Source organism: Delphinapterus leucas, chromosome 13, assembly GCF_059928025.1.
Source record: "Delphinapterus leucas isolate spDelLeu-1000000601 "Yukka" chromosome 13, BTC_Dleu_Yukka2, whole genome shotgun sequence".
Lineage (NCBI taxonomy): Eukaryota > Metazoa > Chordata > Mammalia > Artiodactyla > Monodontidae > Delphinapterus > Delphinapterus leucas.
This window is the reverse complement of record NC_143141.1, coordinates 94,060,731-94,080,056: the sequence shown is the minus strand read 5'-3', so window position 1 is coordinate 94,080,056 and position 19,326 is coordinate 94,060,731. Positions and strand designations below refer to the sequence as shown.

At 48.2% G+C, this 19,326-nt stretch overlaps 1 protein-coding gene across 1 annotated transcript; it reads right to left on the bottom strand.

The window, feature by feature from the left end:
- Positions 1-2,928: 2,928 nt before the first annotated feature.
- On the bottom strand, positions 2,929-7,826 carry ALKAL2 (ALK and LTK ligand 2). Its single transcript, XM_022561475.3, has 4 exons — positions 7,553-7,826; positions 6,144-6,197; positions 5,978-6,058; positions 2,929-3,236 (listed from the first exon to the last, which is right to left on the bottom strand). The coding sequence occupies exons 1-4, from the start codon at positions 7,809-7,811 to the stop codon at positions 3,172-3,174; spliced, it is 459 nt and encodes a 152-aa protein (XP_022417183.1). The 5' UTR covers positions 7,812-7,826; the 3' UTR covers positions 2,929-3,171.
- Positions 7,827-19,326: the final 11,500 nt, after the last annotated feature.

Below are 19,326 nucleotides of genomic sequence, written 5' to 3'. Positions count from 1 at the left end.
TATTACTTGCGTTTTATTTACAGTATCTACATATTGCACAGTATCTAGATACTATTTTACATTTATTATACAAAGGACAAATGAAATTAGCCTGAGCATGTACACAGATTTACACTCCAATGTCTCCACAACTGAAGTTCTTTTCTGTCTCTTTTTATTTATTTATATTTTTTAAATTTTTCATGCAATTCCAAATGATACTCTGGGCATTTAATTGTAAAAGTAATAAAATATTAAATAATACCATATGCTATATGAAAATATAGTTCTAGATTCTGCTTATGCTTCTCAAGAAATATTTGTGACGTCACCTAATCAGGAAAAGGAGAAATCTCTCTGCCGTTTCACAGCATGACACATCAAACGTGGAGCATTCTCCTGTTGTCTAAAATGACCGGTGGCAAGCATTACTGTCGGCACACCCATTTACTGACTCTGTGCCCACAGACGGTGTCAACATACAAAACTCAAGGTAAAGGAATTATGGGAGAGGCTGTCTGCAAAAATAAATCTCTGTTCATGGGGCGTGTCCAGAAGGCAGTGGGCTCTGCCCTGCTGGTCTCCAAGGCACTTCTCACGGTCCCGGGCCGCTGCTCGTCCGCGGCGCTCTGCTCGCTGCGAAACAAACACGTTTGGGTTCAGAGAATGATTCACAGTTGCTTATTGATTCTGGAAGAACTATACATTCAATTACGTGTAACATAATGTGTGCATAGATGTGAGGAATTGCAGTCTGCATGTTTCCCTGTGTGCCAAAATGTGTGTATATTTTATTCTGGAAAGTAACTCAGTGCTCACGGGCCTGCTGCGCTAAAGGGATGGAAATCATCACAAACGAAGAGAGAATGCTTGTTAGGGTTTGAAGAACAGTGCTCAGTGTTGATGCGTCCGCCGCCAAGTCCTCGGTAGTTCAGTCCACGCTGATGTGGGGCGATCCTGGGTTGCTCAGAATAGGCTGCATTTTGTAGAGCGAGCTGGATACTTGTTACTCAAAACTCCGTTTCTCTGAAAATATTCCAGGGCTCAGGCTTGTAACTTACTCGAGCGGCAAGTCCAGGTAGTGAAGGGGTGTGTCTGGGAGGCTCTCCTGCTGTGTGGGAGGATGGCTGCGAAGCTACAGCTTCTCTTTGGCTCGAGGAGATCAGGTCATGAGTTTCAGCAAGAAGGAGCAAAAGGCTCGGGCTCGGGCTCTGCACTGAGACCTCAAGTGTGGAGGGTCCCTGTGCTCGGACCCCTCTAAAGACCCACTTCTTTCAGACTTAGCCTTTAAGAAGTTGAGGCTCTGGTCTGGAGTAGGAAGAGGAGTCTTACCCTGCAGCTTTGTTGTGACATCTTCATGTGTTAGGACGGCGGAAGAAACGTATGTGGACACAGCTTACGCCACTTAAGGAAAACCTGCTGCTAACGCAGGATGTGCGCTCTGCCCTCCGGGACGTCAGGGTACACAGAAACCCTTGACTGTCTGCGTCGTCACCAGCCAGTTAAGACTTCGCTACTGCGGTTTAGAACTTCTGGAGTTGGAAGAAGTTAATCTTTTTAAATGTTATAAAATTATTTTAGCAGAAGTATCTGTATTTTAAACTACCCACTTCTTGACCAAAGTGAACACGGTTACCGACGGTGGTGACCAGTGCGATGTGGGTCTCCGTGTTGTGTTGGGAAAGCCCTGGTGTGCCCGTCCTGAGACGGTGCAGAGGTAGGTCCACGCTCGGGAGCAGTTCCACGGAAGCGTAGGCTCCTGGGTACCATTACTCTCGACTTTTCGCTCCGGGGAGCTGTCTCTGCAGGATAGCAGTCTTTGGGGAACCGCTGTGGGGAAGCAGGGGGTTAGCTCGCAGGCACAGAGACAGGAAGCCTGTGGCCTGAGCGGTTCTTCGGTGGATGTGGACGCTGGGCATCTGGTCTCCCCACTTGTGAGTAGATGGCGGTTGTTTTCCAGGGATGTGCCTGGTTCATCTTTGGAAATAGTGATGCTTTAACTATAAAGAAATGCTTAATGAAAACAACATTCTCATCTCCCCGGGCAGGTACTTTGGTAGACTTACAAGAATCCATTCATTGCTTTAAAAATAAGAAGTTTTCTGTTTGCCATGTGGGCAGTGGAAGAGAAACTGGACAGCATTCAGATGAGAAGTGAAGGTGGAGGAATTTCTCAGCTTTGGCATTAAAAACTGTGCTTTCACTTCCCCCACACAGAAAGTGTTATACAAGTTTCAGTGAGCTTGGGGAAAATGTGGGATGATACCCTCCACTAACCACTTGTTTCACTGAACCCCCATTTGCTAGTGGGACTCCTGATGGGAAGAAGCAGTGCTAAGGACGCAGCTCAGGGCAGCACCCACTGCCCGGCTGACCCCAAGCATCTGTGCAGACGTTGTTCAGCGCAGCCTTCGCCACGGTGAGCACCCCTCCTCCACTTACAGGAGGCAAAGGGACAGCCATCTGACTGCAAGGTAGACCCCGCATCTGGCTGTGCCTAGCATACAAGACACACAGCTAGTGTCCAGTTGTGAAGTTACAGTTTGTGGCTGAAATCGATGGCATTTGTGTCAGGAAAATAAAACCTTTCAGCCCGTCCCTTGACTCTTGCTGACAGTTAGCGTTATGTGTTACATGTCAGCCCTCAAGAGGCCAATGTAAAAAGTTTAGCTCATAAACTCAATGTGTATTTATATTTTTACCATCAGAGGCTTTTAAAAAATAACTTCGATAGAAACATTTGAAGAGGATACCTATTCTTAGCTGTTCTTTTTAAGTGTATTGGTATAATGACAGAATTCAATGCAAACACTTGCCAGATATGTCGCTAAAATTCGCATGGATATGGTTAGTCATATACTCATCTATGAGTGTTTGAATGAAAGCCTAGAAGTGGGTGGGCAGATACACACCATGTCACGCACTGAAGTCAGTAGCCAGTGGGCTGTGTGCAGGTTAATGTGAGCTCGGCCAGCGTGTCCTCCTGCGACCAGGTCTCAGTGGCTGCCTGGGGTGCTGTGTGTTTACTACTGACCAGTACCTAGAGCTATTTTGAGTGTTCTGTCAACCTTACTCAGAGTAAGGCTACTTTACCCAAAGAATGACTGTCTCTAAACTCCCATGAATTTTTCATGTCCCAAATGCATCCAGTCTTTGGTGTGTGGGCCACAGCGACTGGGCTGTCAGCTTACCTTATCCCTCCATGCACATCGGACTGACAGCCAGCCGAGTAAGAAGCCGGGCGCATCTCTTATAGTCTACAAGGGAAATAAATCACAGACCCTCGTCAGCTACCTCAACAACTTAAATGAATTGCATTCACTTTAAACAAGCATAGCAACTGCTAAAGCCATTCATTCCTTTAAATATTCTGAATTCCTTGGAAACAATACATAGACTGTCACCCGCAATCATGGCTCGAAGTTGTTGATTTAATAATTTATGGTGCCTTGGGGCCTTTAGCATCACGTGACAGAAGTTAAATGATGTAACTGGGAGGCTGTGGGAAGTGGGGATGCAGAGTCTCCCACGCGGCTGCTCTCTGCCTGTTTTCTTCTCGCAGTAGCTGCTGGGCTCATTAAAACAGCTTTCGTTTTGCTTCCTAGAGTACAGTCGGTCTTCCCGTGCCCGGACTTAACTTTTAGGTCACGTGCGGGCCGAGTCCCCTCTTGAGTTAATCATAACACAAAGCCTTCCGCACAGAAATTCTAAAGACAGTGGGTCAACAGCCAAGTACCAGAGCAAAAAACCTGGCTGGACAATGGAGGGAAGCAAGAGCTGATTTCTGAGCGCAGACTGGTTTTCCTAGGTATCTCGTATGGTTTCCTGTTTCATTAGTCTCATAGGTGCTGCCTCAGAGGACACAGCAATCACGCCCATAAAGGGATTCCTCAATATGAAGTTCACTTCTCAAGAGTCACAAAATCCTACTTAAAGATGGAAGAATTCATGCTCTTAGCTGAAATTCTGAGTGAATGCGTAAATTGACAGCAATAAATACGCACAGCGTGTCTGTTAGGCAAGCACCTAAGCCTTCTAAAAACACACCCGCTAAATATCTAGAGGACATAACAGTTTGGGCTCAAATGAAACAATTATGTGACAGCTGGAGGCAGGGTCGTCAGGATTCCTGGCTTTTCTGCCCTTCTTCAGATGTGCCATGTTTTTTAGGATGTGCTTTTCCTGAAGAGACCACACGTGGAAGCGGCAGACTGTAGGAGCTCAAAGGAGATACTGGCATTTGCCACACACCCTGAGATCCTGAGGGCGACCACGACCCCGCTGGGCCACATGTTCTCCACCCTGATGTCCGCCTGGGGTCCCTTAAGGTGCAGACTTTTCTCAGCAGGTGTGGTGGACTCACAAGTCCTGCTCTTCCCGAGAGCTCACCCCAGGACCACACCTTGAGTGAGAAGGTCTGTGGTTCCTTCTGTCTAACCGGCCAGGATTCTGGGAACTGTCGTATGCAGGCTTGAGCAGCACAGAAGTGGTCAGGTTGGCTCTGCAGCTCTTTATGGGCTGAGAGAGGTGGGACCCACACAAGCAGCCACTTGTCCAGGGCACAGATCTACTTCCAGGCCCAGGGGCATTTCTGACCGGTCCTGGTCCCACTGCCTCACCTTATGGGTGACTGGGAGCTTGGTGGCGGCCCACTCAGCAAAGGAGGCAGCAATGTGGGTGGCGCCTGCGATGGGGCACACGCAGCCTAAGTGCCTTGTCTGTCTCCTTGTCCATGAATGAAAGGATTCAAGCAATGACCCTAAGGGTCACTTTCAAATTTAGAATCTATGATCCTATTATTGTAAAACAAGATTTAATATAAAAATATATACACATTGAAACAAAATGAGAAGGTTCTCTGACCCCTAGAAGCAGGTTAGTAATTCTCAAACAGAAGGTGATTCCATTTCAGAGGAAGGAAAGAGGGAGGTGAGGTGTCCCAGGTCCACGTGGCCTGGATGAGAGGGTGAGCCTGGAGCATGGAGCTTCTGGGACACGGGTGCCACCCGTTGACTCGTGCCACTGTCCCCGTGGTAGCCTTGAGCAGGACCACGTCAGCTCCCTCCTGAAGGCGCTCCCTGTCTGCCTGCCATGTTTGGGGACGTGCGAGACAAGGAGCTCCGTAAAGGGATGCTGCTGCCTGCACAGAGCAGCTTCCCCTTCATGGAAAGGGGCTTATTGTTTTGAGCAGGACGGGCAGGTCTGGTCTGCTGCCCCTTCGGACAGTCCTGAAAGCAGCTCCTAGGAGACCTGGCTTATTTGTACAACTGCCCTCCTGTGAGCCTTAAATGGAAGGAAAGTTGTGGTCCCTACACACAAAAAAAAGTTGGTGTAGGGCTCTAGCAGATGTCCCTCTAGCTAATAAGTTACTTGTCTTCATTGTATGTTTTGTGAAGAGCACAAGAAAGCACTTTTGGGGGAATGAGTGCACTTGTTGTGGATGAACCAGGAAGTTACAGCTGAGAGCCAGACAGAAAAGGGCACCTGCGTTTCTGAATTAGTGAGGAAGCCAAGTAGAAGAGCAGGAGTTTGAAATAGCAGTAAAATTCCTGGGTGATGGGGTTACAATTACTGGTGGAAACACAAAGTCTCTGGCCAGGGCAGTGGGGGTGGCCCAGGGCCAACCATAGTTACCTTACACCCTGCAGTAGTCATTTTAGCAACTCCTTTGAAACATTTGTCCCACTGTCAGAGTTGAGTGGATACAAGGACAGGCATCAGACCAGAATGCGAGAGCGTGCATGGAGGAGTCCAGCCCCTTCCAAGAGCCGGTTCATTCCAGTGACTGTGAACCACGCTCAGTCTGGCAGTAGTTGCCGCTGCCTGCAGTTATCTTAAGTGGCTCCTCACCGCAGCCCCGGCCTGTATGGTCAGCAGGGAGCAGTATTAGCACACCTGGGTTACAGAAGGGAGGGGCCTGTTCACCTAGGTGGAGGGGCCTGAAGCCTCGTCTACACTGTACCGGCATTTCTAAAGCGAGTTGGATGCGGTCACTTACAGGTGGGGATGGTGCAGTCTCGGGTGTTGTGGTAAAGTCTGTGGAAGTGTTTGCTGCACTTTGGGCTGAAATAAAGAGGACCTGGAACGTGGAAGAAGAAACAGATTGTGAGGGCTGCGGGATGCCAGGAGCTGGGGAGCAGCGAAGTAATGCGTGGAAAGCCTACCTGTAAGATGTTTCAGAAACTTGTCTTTCATCCTTAGATCTCGAGGAACAATTTCTGTTTGAGGGAAAGTAAGTTAATTATTAAATTGCCTGAAAGGAGCATGTTTTCATGTGATCCGAAGTGAATGTTTAAAGTTACTGGAAATTCTGCCCTGAACACAGCAGCCCCGTGATTGCAGTACGTGACAATGTGAAGACGGGTGATAGGGCACATTTTCCTCAAATCATATTAACTGCTCTCCAAAGCTCCGGTATTAATGCCCAGTCTCCACCACTAGGATAGAGGCAGGGACTGTAAAGTTATAGGAAAAGAAAGGGGGGTGTGTGTGGTGTGTGTGTGACAGTTATCTTCCAGTGAATAAATCACTCGTAGACAGTTTCATCTTGAAGAGCTTGGGAATCAAATTCAACAACCTCTCAAAGTTCTAGGAAGAAAACCTGATCTCACACTTCAAACAAAAAATTTGCTATAGGTATATATTCTTCTAGGTATATATTTAGAAAAAGGGTTAGTTGCTGTCAAAACCACTTGTTATGAAGGCTGGTGTGAATGCATGGAAACAGACATTAACCTGGTTGGATGACATAAAGGTACAATTCCCAGGGAAAGACTGGCTGTACCGGCACAGCGCCTACTTGGTGTTGGTGATAACCTGACTGACATTCCTTCTGATTTCAGCCTTGTTTCTGCTTCTTTTTATAGCCATCTGGATTCATTTTCACTCACCTGTTCTGCACTAGTAATGCGATGGCACGCGGTCACACTACCACCAGTTCTCCTCATCTGAAGAGGGAACATTTCCGTAAGAATCTTACTTGCAAGGTTTAGACATCTCCTAAATGTCAGTCTTCATTTACAACTAACTTTAGTCAGTCTATATAAAATTGACCTTATCATATTTGACCTAATTGTGTCATGAAAGCATTAAAAGCTTTCATGCTTTCCTTGGTAATTTCCCAAGGGGCAGCCACTCTGCGAAGGCTCTGCCATGGGGAGGGGGGGCGGGGAATGGGAATTTCTGTCTCAGTTGAAACCGCTTTGCTGAAAATATTTCCATATCCAAAATAACAGATGACAGTTCTATGCTGAAATTACTGAACTAGGCAACAACTCACATGTCTTAGAAGTGGATGAGGGATAGTTATGTTATCTGCCAGGCATCATTCATGGAATTCCTATTTCCTTCTCTAAAAAACATATTTCCCAGTTTTTTTTAACAGTCAAAATGTATTTATCTTTTAAAAATACGTATGTGTTCTCAAAGACAATTCTATTTCCAAGCAAGTACTAGTTCTTCTAGCGTCTCCTGAGACAGGACAGGCGGACCCGCCGTCAACACCGCACACACCCGAGAGGCCTTGGGAAGCGGTCCACTCCGTCTACACAGCCACGCGGGCGGGGACACTCACCCACTCTCTGCTCCTCCGGGTAAGCCCCGTAGTCCGAGACCTCCCTGCGGCCCAGGGTGTAGTCCTGCCGGCCCGAGAGCTGCAGCCGCTTGGACTCCCCCGAGTGGTACTTCCTTAGCTCCTGGACGATCTCCACGATAAGCTGCAGCAGCGTCTGCCTGTCCGCGGCCTCCCGGGTCTCCGCGACCCCCCGGCCGGGCCCCGCCGCCCCCAGCACGAGCAGCAGCCCCAGGAGGAGGGGACGCCCGGGTCCGCGCATCCTGCGCTCGGCCAGGCTGGGCGGATCCGACGCGCTCCCGGAGCTCGGCTCGCTGCAGGGACAGGGGTGCGGAGAGACCCGGACAGCCAGTCGGCGGGGGGAGCGGGAAGGGCGGGAGAGGCCACTCCCCTCGGTCCGCGCGCCCCGGCCCTGCGGACCCAGAGGACGCCCGCCAACCCAGTGGATGGACGCCCCGCGCCGTCCCGGGCCTGGAGGGCGGGCGGGGGCCCGGCGGCGGGAGGCTGGGCCGCGGTCTCCACGAGGACTCGCCCTCCCCGAGGTCCCACGCGCTGATGCTGAGAGCAAGCCTTGGGTGCGCCCGCCCTCCGCGCGCGGGCGACACGGGCCCTGGCCGCCTTGCGCCCGCGTCCCGCCCCCGCCGCCGGCCTCCGAACTTTCCTGGAAATGGCGCATCGCCGGCGCCCCGCGGCTCAACGCGTCGCCACAACTTTCCGTCCCCTTTAGACGCCGAGCGGGGCGGCGGCGGCCGCTCAGAGGGTCGGGCCCACACCCATCTCCCTCGGGGAGCGGCCGCGCTCAAGTTTCCAGCAGCGCCTTTGTGTGGCGGTCGCCCCCTCCTCCCGCTGTCCCCGATTTCCCCCCCCCCTCCGAGGAGCTCCCGCGCCGGGACCCTCGCCCCGGCCGCCCGCTGGGCCAGGTTCTGGAAAACCCTTGGCCCCCGGTGACGGGGCCCGGCCCACACCTGCCCGGCGCCGCCCGCGGGGCCACCTGCGCGCAGGAGCCCGGCCGGGTTACCTGTCCCCGCGCCCCGGAGCCGCGGGCGTCCTCTGGCGTCTGTCCCGGCGTCTGTCCGCGCGCCCCAGAGCCGCGCGCCCCGCTCGCTACTCCATGCCCGGCGGCGCCCGGGCCGGCGGAGCGCACTGGACGCGCGGAGAAGGGGACGCGGTGCCTCGGCAGCTCCGAGCTGGGAACCCGCGCTTGCCTGGGGTGCGCGCCGGCAGAGTCCGGCCTCGGACCTCGGGGCGCCTCTTATCCCCGCGGCCGCCGACGTCAGGAGGGTCCCCGAGGGCCCAGCGCGGGGCTTTAATTAGAAGCCGCTGAAGTGTTCGTATCCCCGCGCGGATCTTCGTCAGACACCCCCCCCACCCCCCCACCCCCCGCCAACAACTCCTCCCATGTCTCCGTATCCCGTCTGTCTCCCCTCTCCCCACCCCCTCCAGCTCCCCCTCCGCGTCTCCCCCGTCTCCTCCCCCAGCTCCCCCACTTCCCCCCTCCCGCATCCCCCCCACCTCCCCCATTTCCTCTCTGCTCCATCTCTACCCGCCCTGTCGGTCTCCCTCCCCTCTCCCCTCCCCTCCCCCTTCCCCCCTCCCCCATTTCCCCTCTCCTGCCTCTTCCCCCTTCATCCCATCTCTCTCCTCCTCCCCTTTGTCCCTCCCCTTCACCCCCCGCTTCTCTCCTTCAGTCTATTTCCCTCCGTTCCTGTCACTTGTGACAGGATGAGAAGAAACGCCTTTACCAGGAACTCAGATCTGTTTTTGTCTAAATGTAGATCTTGGGCTATTAAAAAAGGAGCTGCCTGACTGCCTCGGCATTTAATAAGTCAACTGGAGTCTGTGCGTTTTGGGGGGAATCTGCCGGCGAGGCTGGGGACCACTCTGGGGCCGAGGTCCGCTTTACCCGAGGCCGGTCCTAGGCGGGCAGCCCTGAGGGCAGGGGCTGGGTTAGGGCTGGGCACCTCGGGGCACAGCTGCCGGGCAGGACACCGGCAGCACCCCTCCCCCGCCACCACCACCCCCCAGCCCCCGGACCCACGCACGAGGACAGCGCTCTGGACCGTCAGCGCCCACCCGCTCCCGGGTTCTCTCGCTCCCTTTCCCCGGAAACGCCCGCGGGAGCGCTCCCGGGTCACCTCCCTCCAGGCCCGACTCTTTCAGAAAGTTTTGGTTCTTTGGATTTAGGCAGGCACATTTGTGAGAGTTCAACAATTTATCTCCTTTAATTTTTTTTTCTTGTAAAATGTATTATCAATCAATTGCGCACTTTCCCATTTTATTGGCGCTTTCTGGGCAGGAGCTGGACATCCTCCAAGTCGGCGATCTGACTGTGAAAGGTGTTCTCAGTTCAATACCCGAAAGGGAGCGTGGGGACCAGAATTAAAAGCCTCAGCCATTAGCCAGGCAGCGCAGTGGGTGGATGGGGACGGATGGCGAGGATGCTGCGGGCGCGGCACTGGCGGCCTCGACGCCCCAGGCAGGGCCCGCGCCGAGCCTCTGTCTCTCCGTCTCTCCCTCTCCCTCCCTTCCCTCGGTCTGTTTCCTCAAGAAGACAAGAGTGCTTGGCAGAGTCAGGTGGGGTAAATAGAACAGAGACGAAAGATACGAAATTGTGAGTATCCAAGTCCAGCTCCTTCCACACACGCACCTTTTAAGGGTATGTACTTAAAGGAGGTGGTTTGATTTCTCAGTGAGGTTTTTTCCCCCCCCAAGCAATATGACTAAAATGTGAATGTTTCTGTCAAGATATACTCTAGAAACAGTAAACATTCATATCAAACTGCTCTTAAGCAGATAAACTGAGATATGTTTCCTTTTTCCCTTTCCCCTTTCTGTGTGTAAATGGAAGTTTAAGCTCCTCTTGGGAGAGCACCGCCTAGTGACAAGTCTTTCTCGGCCAGCACTCACCAGCATCCCTCAGGCAGCCTGGGTACTGTCTGCGCCGGACTCCTTTCCGGCATAATGGAAGCATGTGACGCTGCTATTGTCAAATATTTTGGTGTGAATCTGTTTTTGGAAAAACATCTTGCTGCAGTGAAAAAAGAAAAGAAATTAGCCCAATCACATATTATTTTAAATTTACAAATAATCTTTCTTTCTAAATAGTATCTTACCATATCAAAAGCTAGATATTTTTTTCTAAAAAATACCAGTAAGAACTATCTTCCACTGCCCCACCAAGCAAAGAAGTCTTGTTAGTAATCACTATTATCTTTTCTTTATTTTGCAGTTTTTAACGGGACAGACAAATGGATTCTTTGAATGACTCCTTCTACCACCCAGTTATATATATATGCCAACACTTCAGCCCAGCTTATTAGATACTTAGATGTATAAACAACAGCGACAAAACTGGTACTTGGTCAGTCTTTAGATTCAGGAGATCTGGCATGTGAGGGTCAGACAGTTCATGTATTAGTTCATCCGTTTTTGCAAAGCTCTGTGCTGAAATGACGGTAGGTGCCCTCAGTTTGAGACATTTTTACAGACTTTTTCAACTTAATAAAAGAGTGCACTGATTTAGAATCTCTACTGAGCTTTTCCATTTGTGGTATTGTCAGAATGAACTTTTTGGAGCTCTCCGATCACCAGAAATATGCGCATTGTGCAGATTGCTGGCACACCTGATTGGCTGAATTAATTTGTGCTGGTGAAGGCGGAGCAGACTGTAAACCGGTTCACGTGGGAATGTGAAGTTGTAGCTGCAAATCGCTTAGACTCTCCACTATCTTTTGTGCAAAATGGTGGTTGGAGTGGATGGTTTCTGAAATCTAAAACTATATAATTCTATGATTGTTACCAACAAAGTTTAAAAACAGCATAATGCAAGTTTCCTACAAAAAGCTGAAGGCAATTCACTGAAATAATCACTATGAGTTTCACATCTGTTTTCAGGCAAGAAGAGGTGATATATTCATATTAAGTAATTTAATTCCGTCCTTTAGAAAGCGAACAACTTTCTACTATGAAGTGCCCAAAAAAGATAAATGAGAAAATGACACAACAAACTATATTCTAGCATTATTGGTACAAAATAACTAATGGCTTAGTTTTCTAGATTTGTTTTAGTATCTTGAGAAAACTATATTGGATCATAGGAAGGAAACTAACCAACGAGGGAAGAGCTGTGTTTAACTTACTTTTACTGTAGACCTATGTTGTCAGATGAAAAAGTTTTTTTTTTAATTCATAAACACTGTAAAACTCCAGTGTTTCAAGTATAGTCAGTTTTCTCTTCCCACAAAAGGGATGTATTTTATTTGAGATGACTATTAACTGATGTCAAAGACTTCTAAAGTAGATATATATTAATGAACTATACGTTTTAAGATGGTAAAGCAATTATACTCCAATAAAGATGTTTTAAAATAAAATGAGTTGTTACATTTGTTCAACCATTATGTTGATCATTTAATAATGTAACTAAACTCTTATTAGAGAGAAAACAATTACCTTTCATAAAGGATAACATTATGTGCTATAAAGAAATATTGCTTAATGTTTAACTTTTATCAGCTCTGTTATTTTCACTATTAATATGATGTTAGTATGCTAGGAATGTCCTAGAAACTGTATAAAGCATTTAGGAAGACAAGCTTTCTAACAGGACTGACCTTCTCAGTATAAATGTATCAATAATACACGTAACCCTTTATAAGTAGCAACACTACCTAGTAGCGTATTCTGGATTAAGGAAATACAGCTTTCACCTAGTTCTTTCCCTCAGATATGAAAGGGAGCACACTACTCTAAGGATATGTAGCTCACCCACCCCCGTTTCACTCCTCGATACACGCTTTTGAATTTGCAGAACCATGTTGCACGCTGGTCCAGAAACGATAGAGGCCAAAGCTGTGCACAGGCTGGGGACACGCTGAGCATGACTGACTGACTCTAGCTCGGATTCTTGTCCCAGGGCCAAACTGAAGAGGACTCCTCAGAGGCGAAAGGCTTAAAGGGAGCGTGGACCTTACCTTGTTCCTTGGAACTGGTTCAGTTACAAAATCCACCTGGGGAAGATGTCTTGAGGCTTGGTGACACTTATCTGTCCTTGGAGGCTCCAGTCTGGCACACTTTGATGGCAACAGTGAGAGTAAATTGAAATGTACACACCCTGCATCAACACATAAAATAAAGACCCTCCTATTTATTTGGTAAAAAGCCCATCTCAAATTCATAAACAGTCAGATTTGCCCATGGGAATATCATACAAAGTACAGTCATGCTGAGGAACAACACGACACACCCACATCAGTATATTTTCTGGATTTTTTTTTTTTCCTGCAGGAGATAAATATCCCGATCAAAGGAGACACATGTACTGACTGGGGTCATGTAGGCACTTCCAATGTGCCAAAAAGGTGCCATATTCCAAAGATAGGGTAAGGGTAAGATAACCCCTCTAACGAACAGTCCATACATTTTAGTGGCTTAATGCAATACAACTGTATTTCTCTCAAGTCCTGGTCTAATGTGTGGAGGGGAGTGGTCTCTTCCTGCTGTCACTCAGGCTCTGTCTTTCTTGGGATCTGAAGTCCCCGCTGGGCTCTCTGCATCTGGCCTGGGAGACATGGTGGAGCAGGCCAGGAGCTGGAACACGGCACTCCTGTCCAGTTCCCGTGGTCAGCACCCCACCAAGCCCTCAGCTCGTCCTCTTGCAAGGGGTGGGTCCAGATCAATGTGAGTAGGAGGGTCAGGCTCTCTTCAGAAAACTAATACATGTTACGTTTTCTTTCCCTTAAGCAATTCAGGAAGAAACAACTCTTAACCCCTGGCCAACGGTCTGGGGCCCTAGCCCCCCTTGTGGACGGTGGGACAGGGCGGAGTGTGTGCCAGCAACCAGCCCTGTGCAGCCAAGTGCCAGGCTCGGGGCAGACAGGCAGGGCTGCAAGGCTCGCTGTCCTCCCTGAAGGGAACCCCAGTCTCAAGATCGGTGCTTCGGCCATGCGGAGCTGTTCATAAATTCTTGCCCCCTGGACCTTCACCCACACTGCTCTTTTTGTCTAGAACCACATCCTTCTACTCCTTGCTTTCACTGAATAACGCATCCTTACTCCCAGCTCAGACACCAGATCCTCTGGGAACACCCTGCCCCCACCTCCCTGAGGCTTGCATCCTTGCTTCTTCCTATCACGGCACCAACCTCACTCACTCCATTTAGTTTCCGAGATGTCCTGCATTACTTTTCCGTATCTTCCATTGGACGATCATATTTTGGCAGCCAGGAGCTATTTTATATCGCCAGTGCCTAGTATCACGCAGGGAACATTGTGCACGCAAAGCAAAATTTTTGAAAAGACAAATAAAGATATTATTTTATGTATTTTTTCTGACAGATGCTCATAAAACATCACCTAAATACTTATCAGGCACCTATTCTATGAAAACCAGTGTTGTAGAATTACAAAGACGACTTGAACATGGACTATCTCTTTAGAAAGTCATGACCAATATACTGTTAATAAGAAAAGATGATAGCCAAATGAAGCTATCTCATAAGACTTTGTAGGCAAAGTGATATCTGAAACGCACTTGAATGATGGGGGGTTGTCTTGTTGGGATGAGAGATGTGCATATACAAGTCCAAGGTGGGAGCACAGAGCCATGGGAGTCTGGACCGTAAGAAAGTAGGTGAGAGCAGCTCTGCTGACCAAAGAGCCCAGGAGGGTGGAGGAGAACATGGGCTCAGGTCCGATTTCCCACTCCCCAGTGTGTGAACCTGGGTGAGATTGCCCTTTGAACCCCGTTTCTTCATGTCTAAAAGGGACATGAATCTGTTACTGCAGGGGTTTTGTGAGTATTAAAACAAGATAATGTATGTTAACCTTTTAGTACAGTGTCTAAAATTTTTTTAAAACATAAAAAAATGTCTAAGCCTTTCCTAGTGTGTACTGTCCTAAAAGTCTTTTTTTCTATACTTCATCATTTCTTACGATATGCCGTGAAAGAGAGCATCATCGAAATCCTACAGAGTGTCTGGGGCAGCAGCATTCTGTGACTTGTTCACAGCTGCATGGAAAAATCTATAGTTAGAAAGTGGACTGAAATATCCTGAAGTATTAACTGTCCATGTGACCAGCCAGCACTCAGACCACTGGGTGAGGGCTACTGCTGAATCTGCTCCTAAGTGACGGTGATAGATATGTACGGTTGGCTAGGGATATGAATTGTTAAGAATGGTCTATTTTTTGCTCACCTGACCCTTACTTATAATCATGGGGACATTTGAACATGGCAGTACTGCTTTCTCTAATATTTTTGCCACTTTTATAATGCAATCCATTAGACAAAGAGGATTTGGTATACTCAGTACCCATCACATACAGGCTGATTCCTGATAGAACTCAGTTGCAGTGACATCAAACAGAAACAGTTCTATACTTCTACCAAGGAAGGGTGAATTCATGCAGAGAAACTTGAACTCACACATTCAGCTGCGGCTGCCGTGAGCCAGTAGATGTGCAGGATGCACAGGTGAGGATTTCTGCCTCTGAGACTCAGTGTTTGCTGGGGTGACGAGCATGCCAGTTAGTGAGATCAGGGCAGATGGAGTGCATGTGTTGGGCTGGAGCCAGGTGGTTTATGGAGGGAGGGGGATAAGGACGGAGAGGGTACCTCAGTGTAAAAGATCGTCGCGTATTTGGAACATCTGAGGAGTTCCTCTCTGCAGCGGAGTGTAAGGGAGAAATGAAAAGCAAAGAGGCCATTCTGAGTTCTGCGGACTCTCTCCTGTGATCTGTAATGTGCCCATGGGTGCTCAGATTTGTATTTTACGTAGATAGCTCAGGAGGTGGATGTGGAGAAGGGGCCCAGAGGGTTTGCCAGTGGCAGATGGACCAGTGACGGGGCCTAAAATTCACTCCCTCCCTCCCACCTCCCTCCAGGCAGCTGCTGTCCTTCCATGGAGCCGTGAACCTTCTGTGCGCGTCAAGCGCTGCACCAGGTCCCTGCCCAGTGCCGTTCTCACGCCAGCTAATAGAGGACTGAATAAAAACTAGCAAGTTACAAAGAGTGCAGAAGAAGGGAAGAAAGAAATGCTGAGAGAGAGATGGGATGACGAGGGGTAGAGGGGAACCTACATTTCACCAGGTGGCTGGAGAAGTCTTCTCCGAAGAGGCGTCATTTGAACTAAAATCTAAACAACGGAAGCAGCCATCTTGCAGTAATAGTGAAAAAGGAAGAAGCCCAGAGAGAGGACACAGAGATGAGGTTGGGGAGGAGAGAAAGTCGCCGCTGCCTGAGAGAACTGTCTCTTTTTCTTGAATGTTTCACCCTGAGATCAGCATTCCCAGTGAGGCAAGCTTCCATGTGTGCATTTAAAAATACAGCAAAAAGAACAAACGTAAACTTTAACTTCCATAAGGTAATTCATCTGTCCATTCAGCAAATACTGGTCTGGTGCCCACCACGTGCCGACGTAGTTCTCGGCAGATTTAGGAATACCGACCGCAGTGTGCAAAGTAAGTTCTCATTACTTGGCTTAAGAGGTAATGTTAGATTACTTAGAAAAAATAGGCAAAATAAAACAAATACAAAACAAAAGTTTAAATAAAAGCCTTATCCTACCTTTATCCTACTCTGTGTGGAACAGAGGACACAGTCGCACACCTGACCGCTTTTTGCTGCTGGACCTGTGGACGCAGCTCGTCTCTGAGGCGAGCCTGTGGCTGAGGACCTGTGCACAGGTGGACGGCACTGGGTGCGGCCCGATCCACCTGTGTGCCAGGTGCAGAGCTTTGCAACGAGAGCACAAAACTAGAAACCCCGACAAGGACTCCAGATCCTTCCAGCTCTGCGTTCTGGGGAACCGTTGGGAAGGCTCGGTGATGCCGAAATCAGGTTGTCCTCTGACATCCTGATTTTGCTGTGTCATCCCTGAGGTTGTTTATAAATGTTGGAGTGATTCCTCACAGATGCCTTTGGACACGTTTATGTCGTAGTTTATGCCTCATTTTGTGGCAGTGAGTTTCATAAGTTTGCTTTTCATTAAAATACTTTCTTTAGTTCGACACAAGCATGATTCAGAGACGCCCAGACGTGCCTGTGTTTGTCTTCTGCTGGAATCTAGCACGAGGCACCCTGGGTCGCCTCTGGAGTCACAGGAAATCAGGCAGGCAGCGGATCTGCCTCACTCTGGCACGGTCGCTGAGGCCAAGGCTAGTCCCTTAAATTCTCGGCTCTTAATCCTTCATCTGCAAATCGTTTTACACAAAGGATGCGGACGTTTCTGTAACTAAGCAGCAGGCAGTATTGGGTTTTCACACGATTCGTGATTCGGTTGCCTTTGACCAAATACTCACCTGGCCTCTGTCCTTTCTGAATCCTACTTTTGTCCTTATATGGCAATGTTTTCTGTTCTCTGTCTTAGAACCTGTCATAGTGGAGTGGCCACGACAACTTTGTCAAAGCATCTTCACTGCACCTGCCACCCTCCTGCTGACTATGGTGTTGGACCGAGTTTAGCTGTCGCCTCTGCCCCTTAAGTGCGTGGGTACCCCTCTCTCAGGACCCAGGCTCTGATGCTGAGTAGCTAAAAATTTATGATGTGCCTCAGGGACACTTCGGCTTATTTTCCCTCTGTATATGTTCAAATTGAAATTCACTATTTTTTCTTCACAGTTTTGAGCGGTATTGGTGGATATTTCTTGAACGGCTTAGCATTTTACAATCTGACGTACTCATGTCACTGGCAGACTTCACGTTTACTCTTCCATTGCTGGCGACACGTGGATTCAGAATTTTCGTAACCCGTGTGCTGGTCCCACTTAGCCTACACTCGCATATCCAGAAAAGATCCATTTTATTCCTATCTGTTTTCCTCTATCTATAAATGAATGACCACAGTCGTATAATTATGATGCCCTATTATGGATCCTTTTCAGAGGCTTTAAAGACCTGAGAGGCTGAGGTCTCCTGGTTTCATTCTCACCTCCTCGACGCCGAGTCCTTACCTGGCGTGATACCCTTTCCCCGTTGTCCTGCCTCTTCTTTACTCCTGGGCATTACTGAAAAGCTGCATGTTGCAGGTATGAGTCCTGCTAATGCATCATATGGTTTTATTTCATAGGTAACCATTCTGCATATTTACAAAAACACACATTAAGAATGATCCAAGGACTTCCCTGGTGGCTCAGTGGTTGAGAGTCCGCCTGCCGATGCAGGGGACACGGGTTCGTGCCCCGGTCCGGGAAGATCCCACGTGCCGCGGAGCGGCTGGGCCTGTGATCCATGGCCGCTGAGCCTGCGCATCCGGAGCCTGTGGTCCGCAACGGAGGAGGCCACGACAGTGAGAGGCCCGCGAACTGCAAAAAAAAAAAAAAGTTAAAGAAAAAAAATGATCCAAGTAGGAACAATGGGCCTATTCTAACAGTGTTACAGCAGAAATGTGAACAGTATCTTGTACAACGGGGTTTAAGTCAATGGCAATGGGGGATTGTTTTCTCCCCACACAGTGGGAGCATTTAAGTCTGAGAAAAGACAGCACCTTTAAACGTGGCACTTCGTTTTAATATCGTATTGCATTTATTTTATAAAGTAGTAGCTGGACATAAATAGCAGAAAGTAAATCCAGTTTGCATTATTCAGAATCTTGGTTACCAGACTTTCTTCAGGCAGGCCCTGACTAAATGTCATCAATAACCATGGCATTAATGAGGATGTAACCAGTCTCATGGAGGTCTGTGTTGGAACAACCTGGAATTGATCGGTGTAATTTTAAAAGCATTCCTAGTTGAAGTGATAGCAATAAACAGTTTTCAAGGGACTTGTTTTGCTAAAATTAATTGAGGTCCTATTTAAAGTGGTTGCCAGCGCTTCTTGCTTCCTGACTGTGCTCTTACTCAAATCTTGATGAAATATCTAATGATGAAGTTCATGTACATACCACAGTATGAAGAAATTCCATTTTTGTTGTCAGCCCGTTGAAATTAGAGTGATAGAAAATAGTAGAAACAAATTTATATCAATTCCAAATTTGTAGCTTTCATTGGGCCCAGCTTTGTTTCTGATATAATTTGTATGTACAAGGAGTAAAAGAGGGCTTCCCTGGTGGCACAGTAGTTGAGAGTCCGCCTGCCGATGCAGGGGACACGGGTTCGTACCCGGGTTCGGGAGGATCCCACATGCCGCGGAGCGGCTGGGCCCGTGAGCCATGGCCGCTGAGCCTGCGCGTCTGGAGCCTGTGCTCCGCAACGTAAGAGGCCACAGCAGTGAGAGGTCCGCGTACCGCAAAAAAAAAAAAAAAGAAGTAAAAGAGCGCTTTACATTTTTGACTTTTATTTGAACCCTTATGATTAGCAGGTTTGTGAAAGAACAGTCCCATATGCAGGGCTTTGGTAATTATAATTTCCTCCATCTTTTAAAATGCACTCAGTTTTGAGAAACTGCTATATAGTATGGCAATATCCACTCTACAAAAAGCAAGAACATTCAGATGAAAAATGAAAAATGGAATCAATCATTCAGATGCTTTCAAATGTTTGGCATCTGTAGAAATTCCATCTGAGTAACTAGCTAATTTTTTTAGAAAGTATTTTTGCAGGGCTGAGCCTGAGAATATGTTTGCTTATGTATATCCCTGAGAACATGGGTGAAATTTAAGTTGAATTGAATCCTAAATGTGCTAAGGGTGTTTGTTATTTAAAGAATCTGGTTAATTTATTTTTAAAGAAATATGTACTTCATAAGGAAAATTGCTATTCATTATTATTTTTTGTAAATTTAAATTTATGTCACTACGTAGAAATAGATTTTTAAAACAATCTTGGATGCTTTAGGAT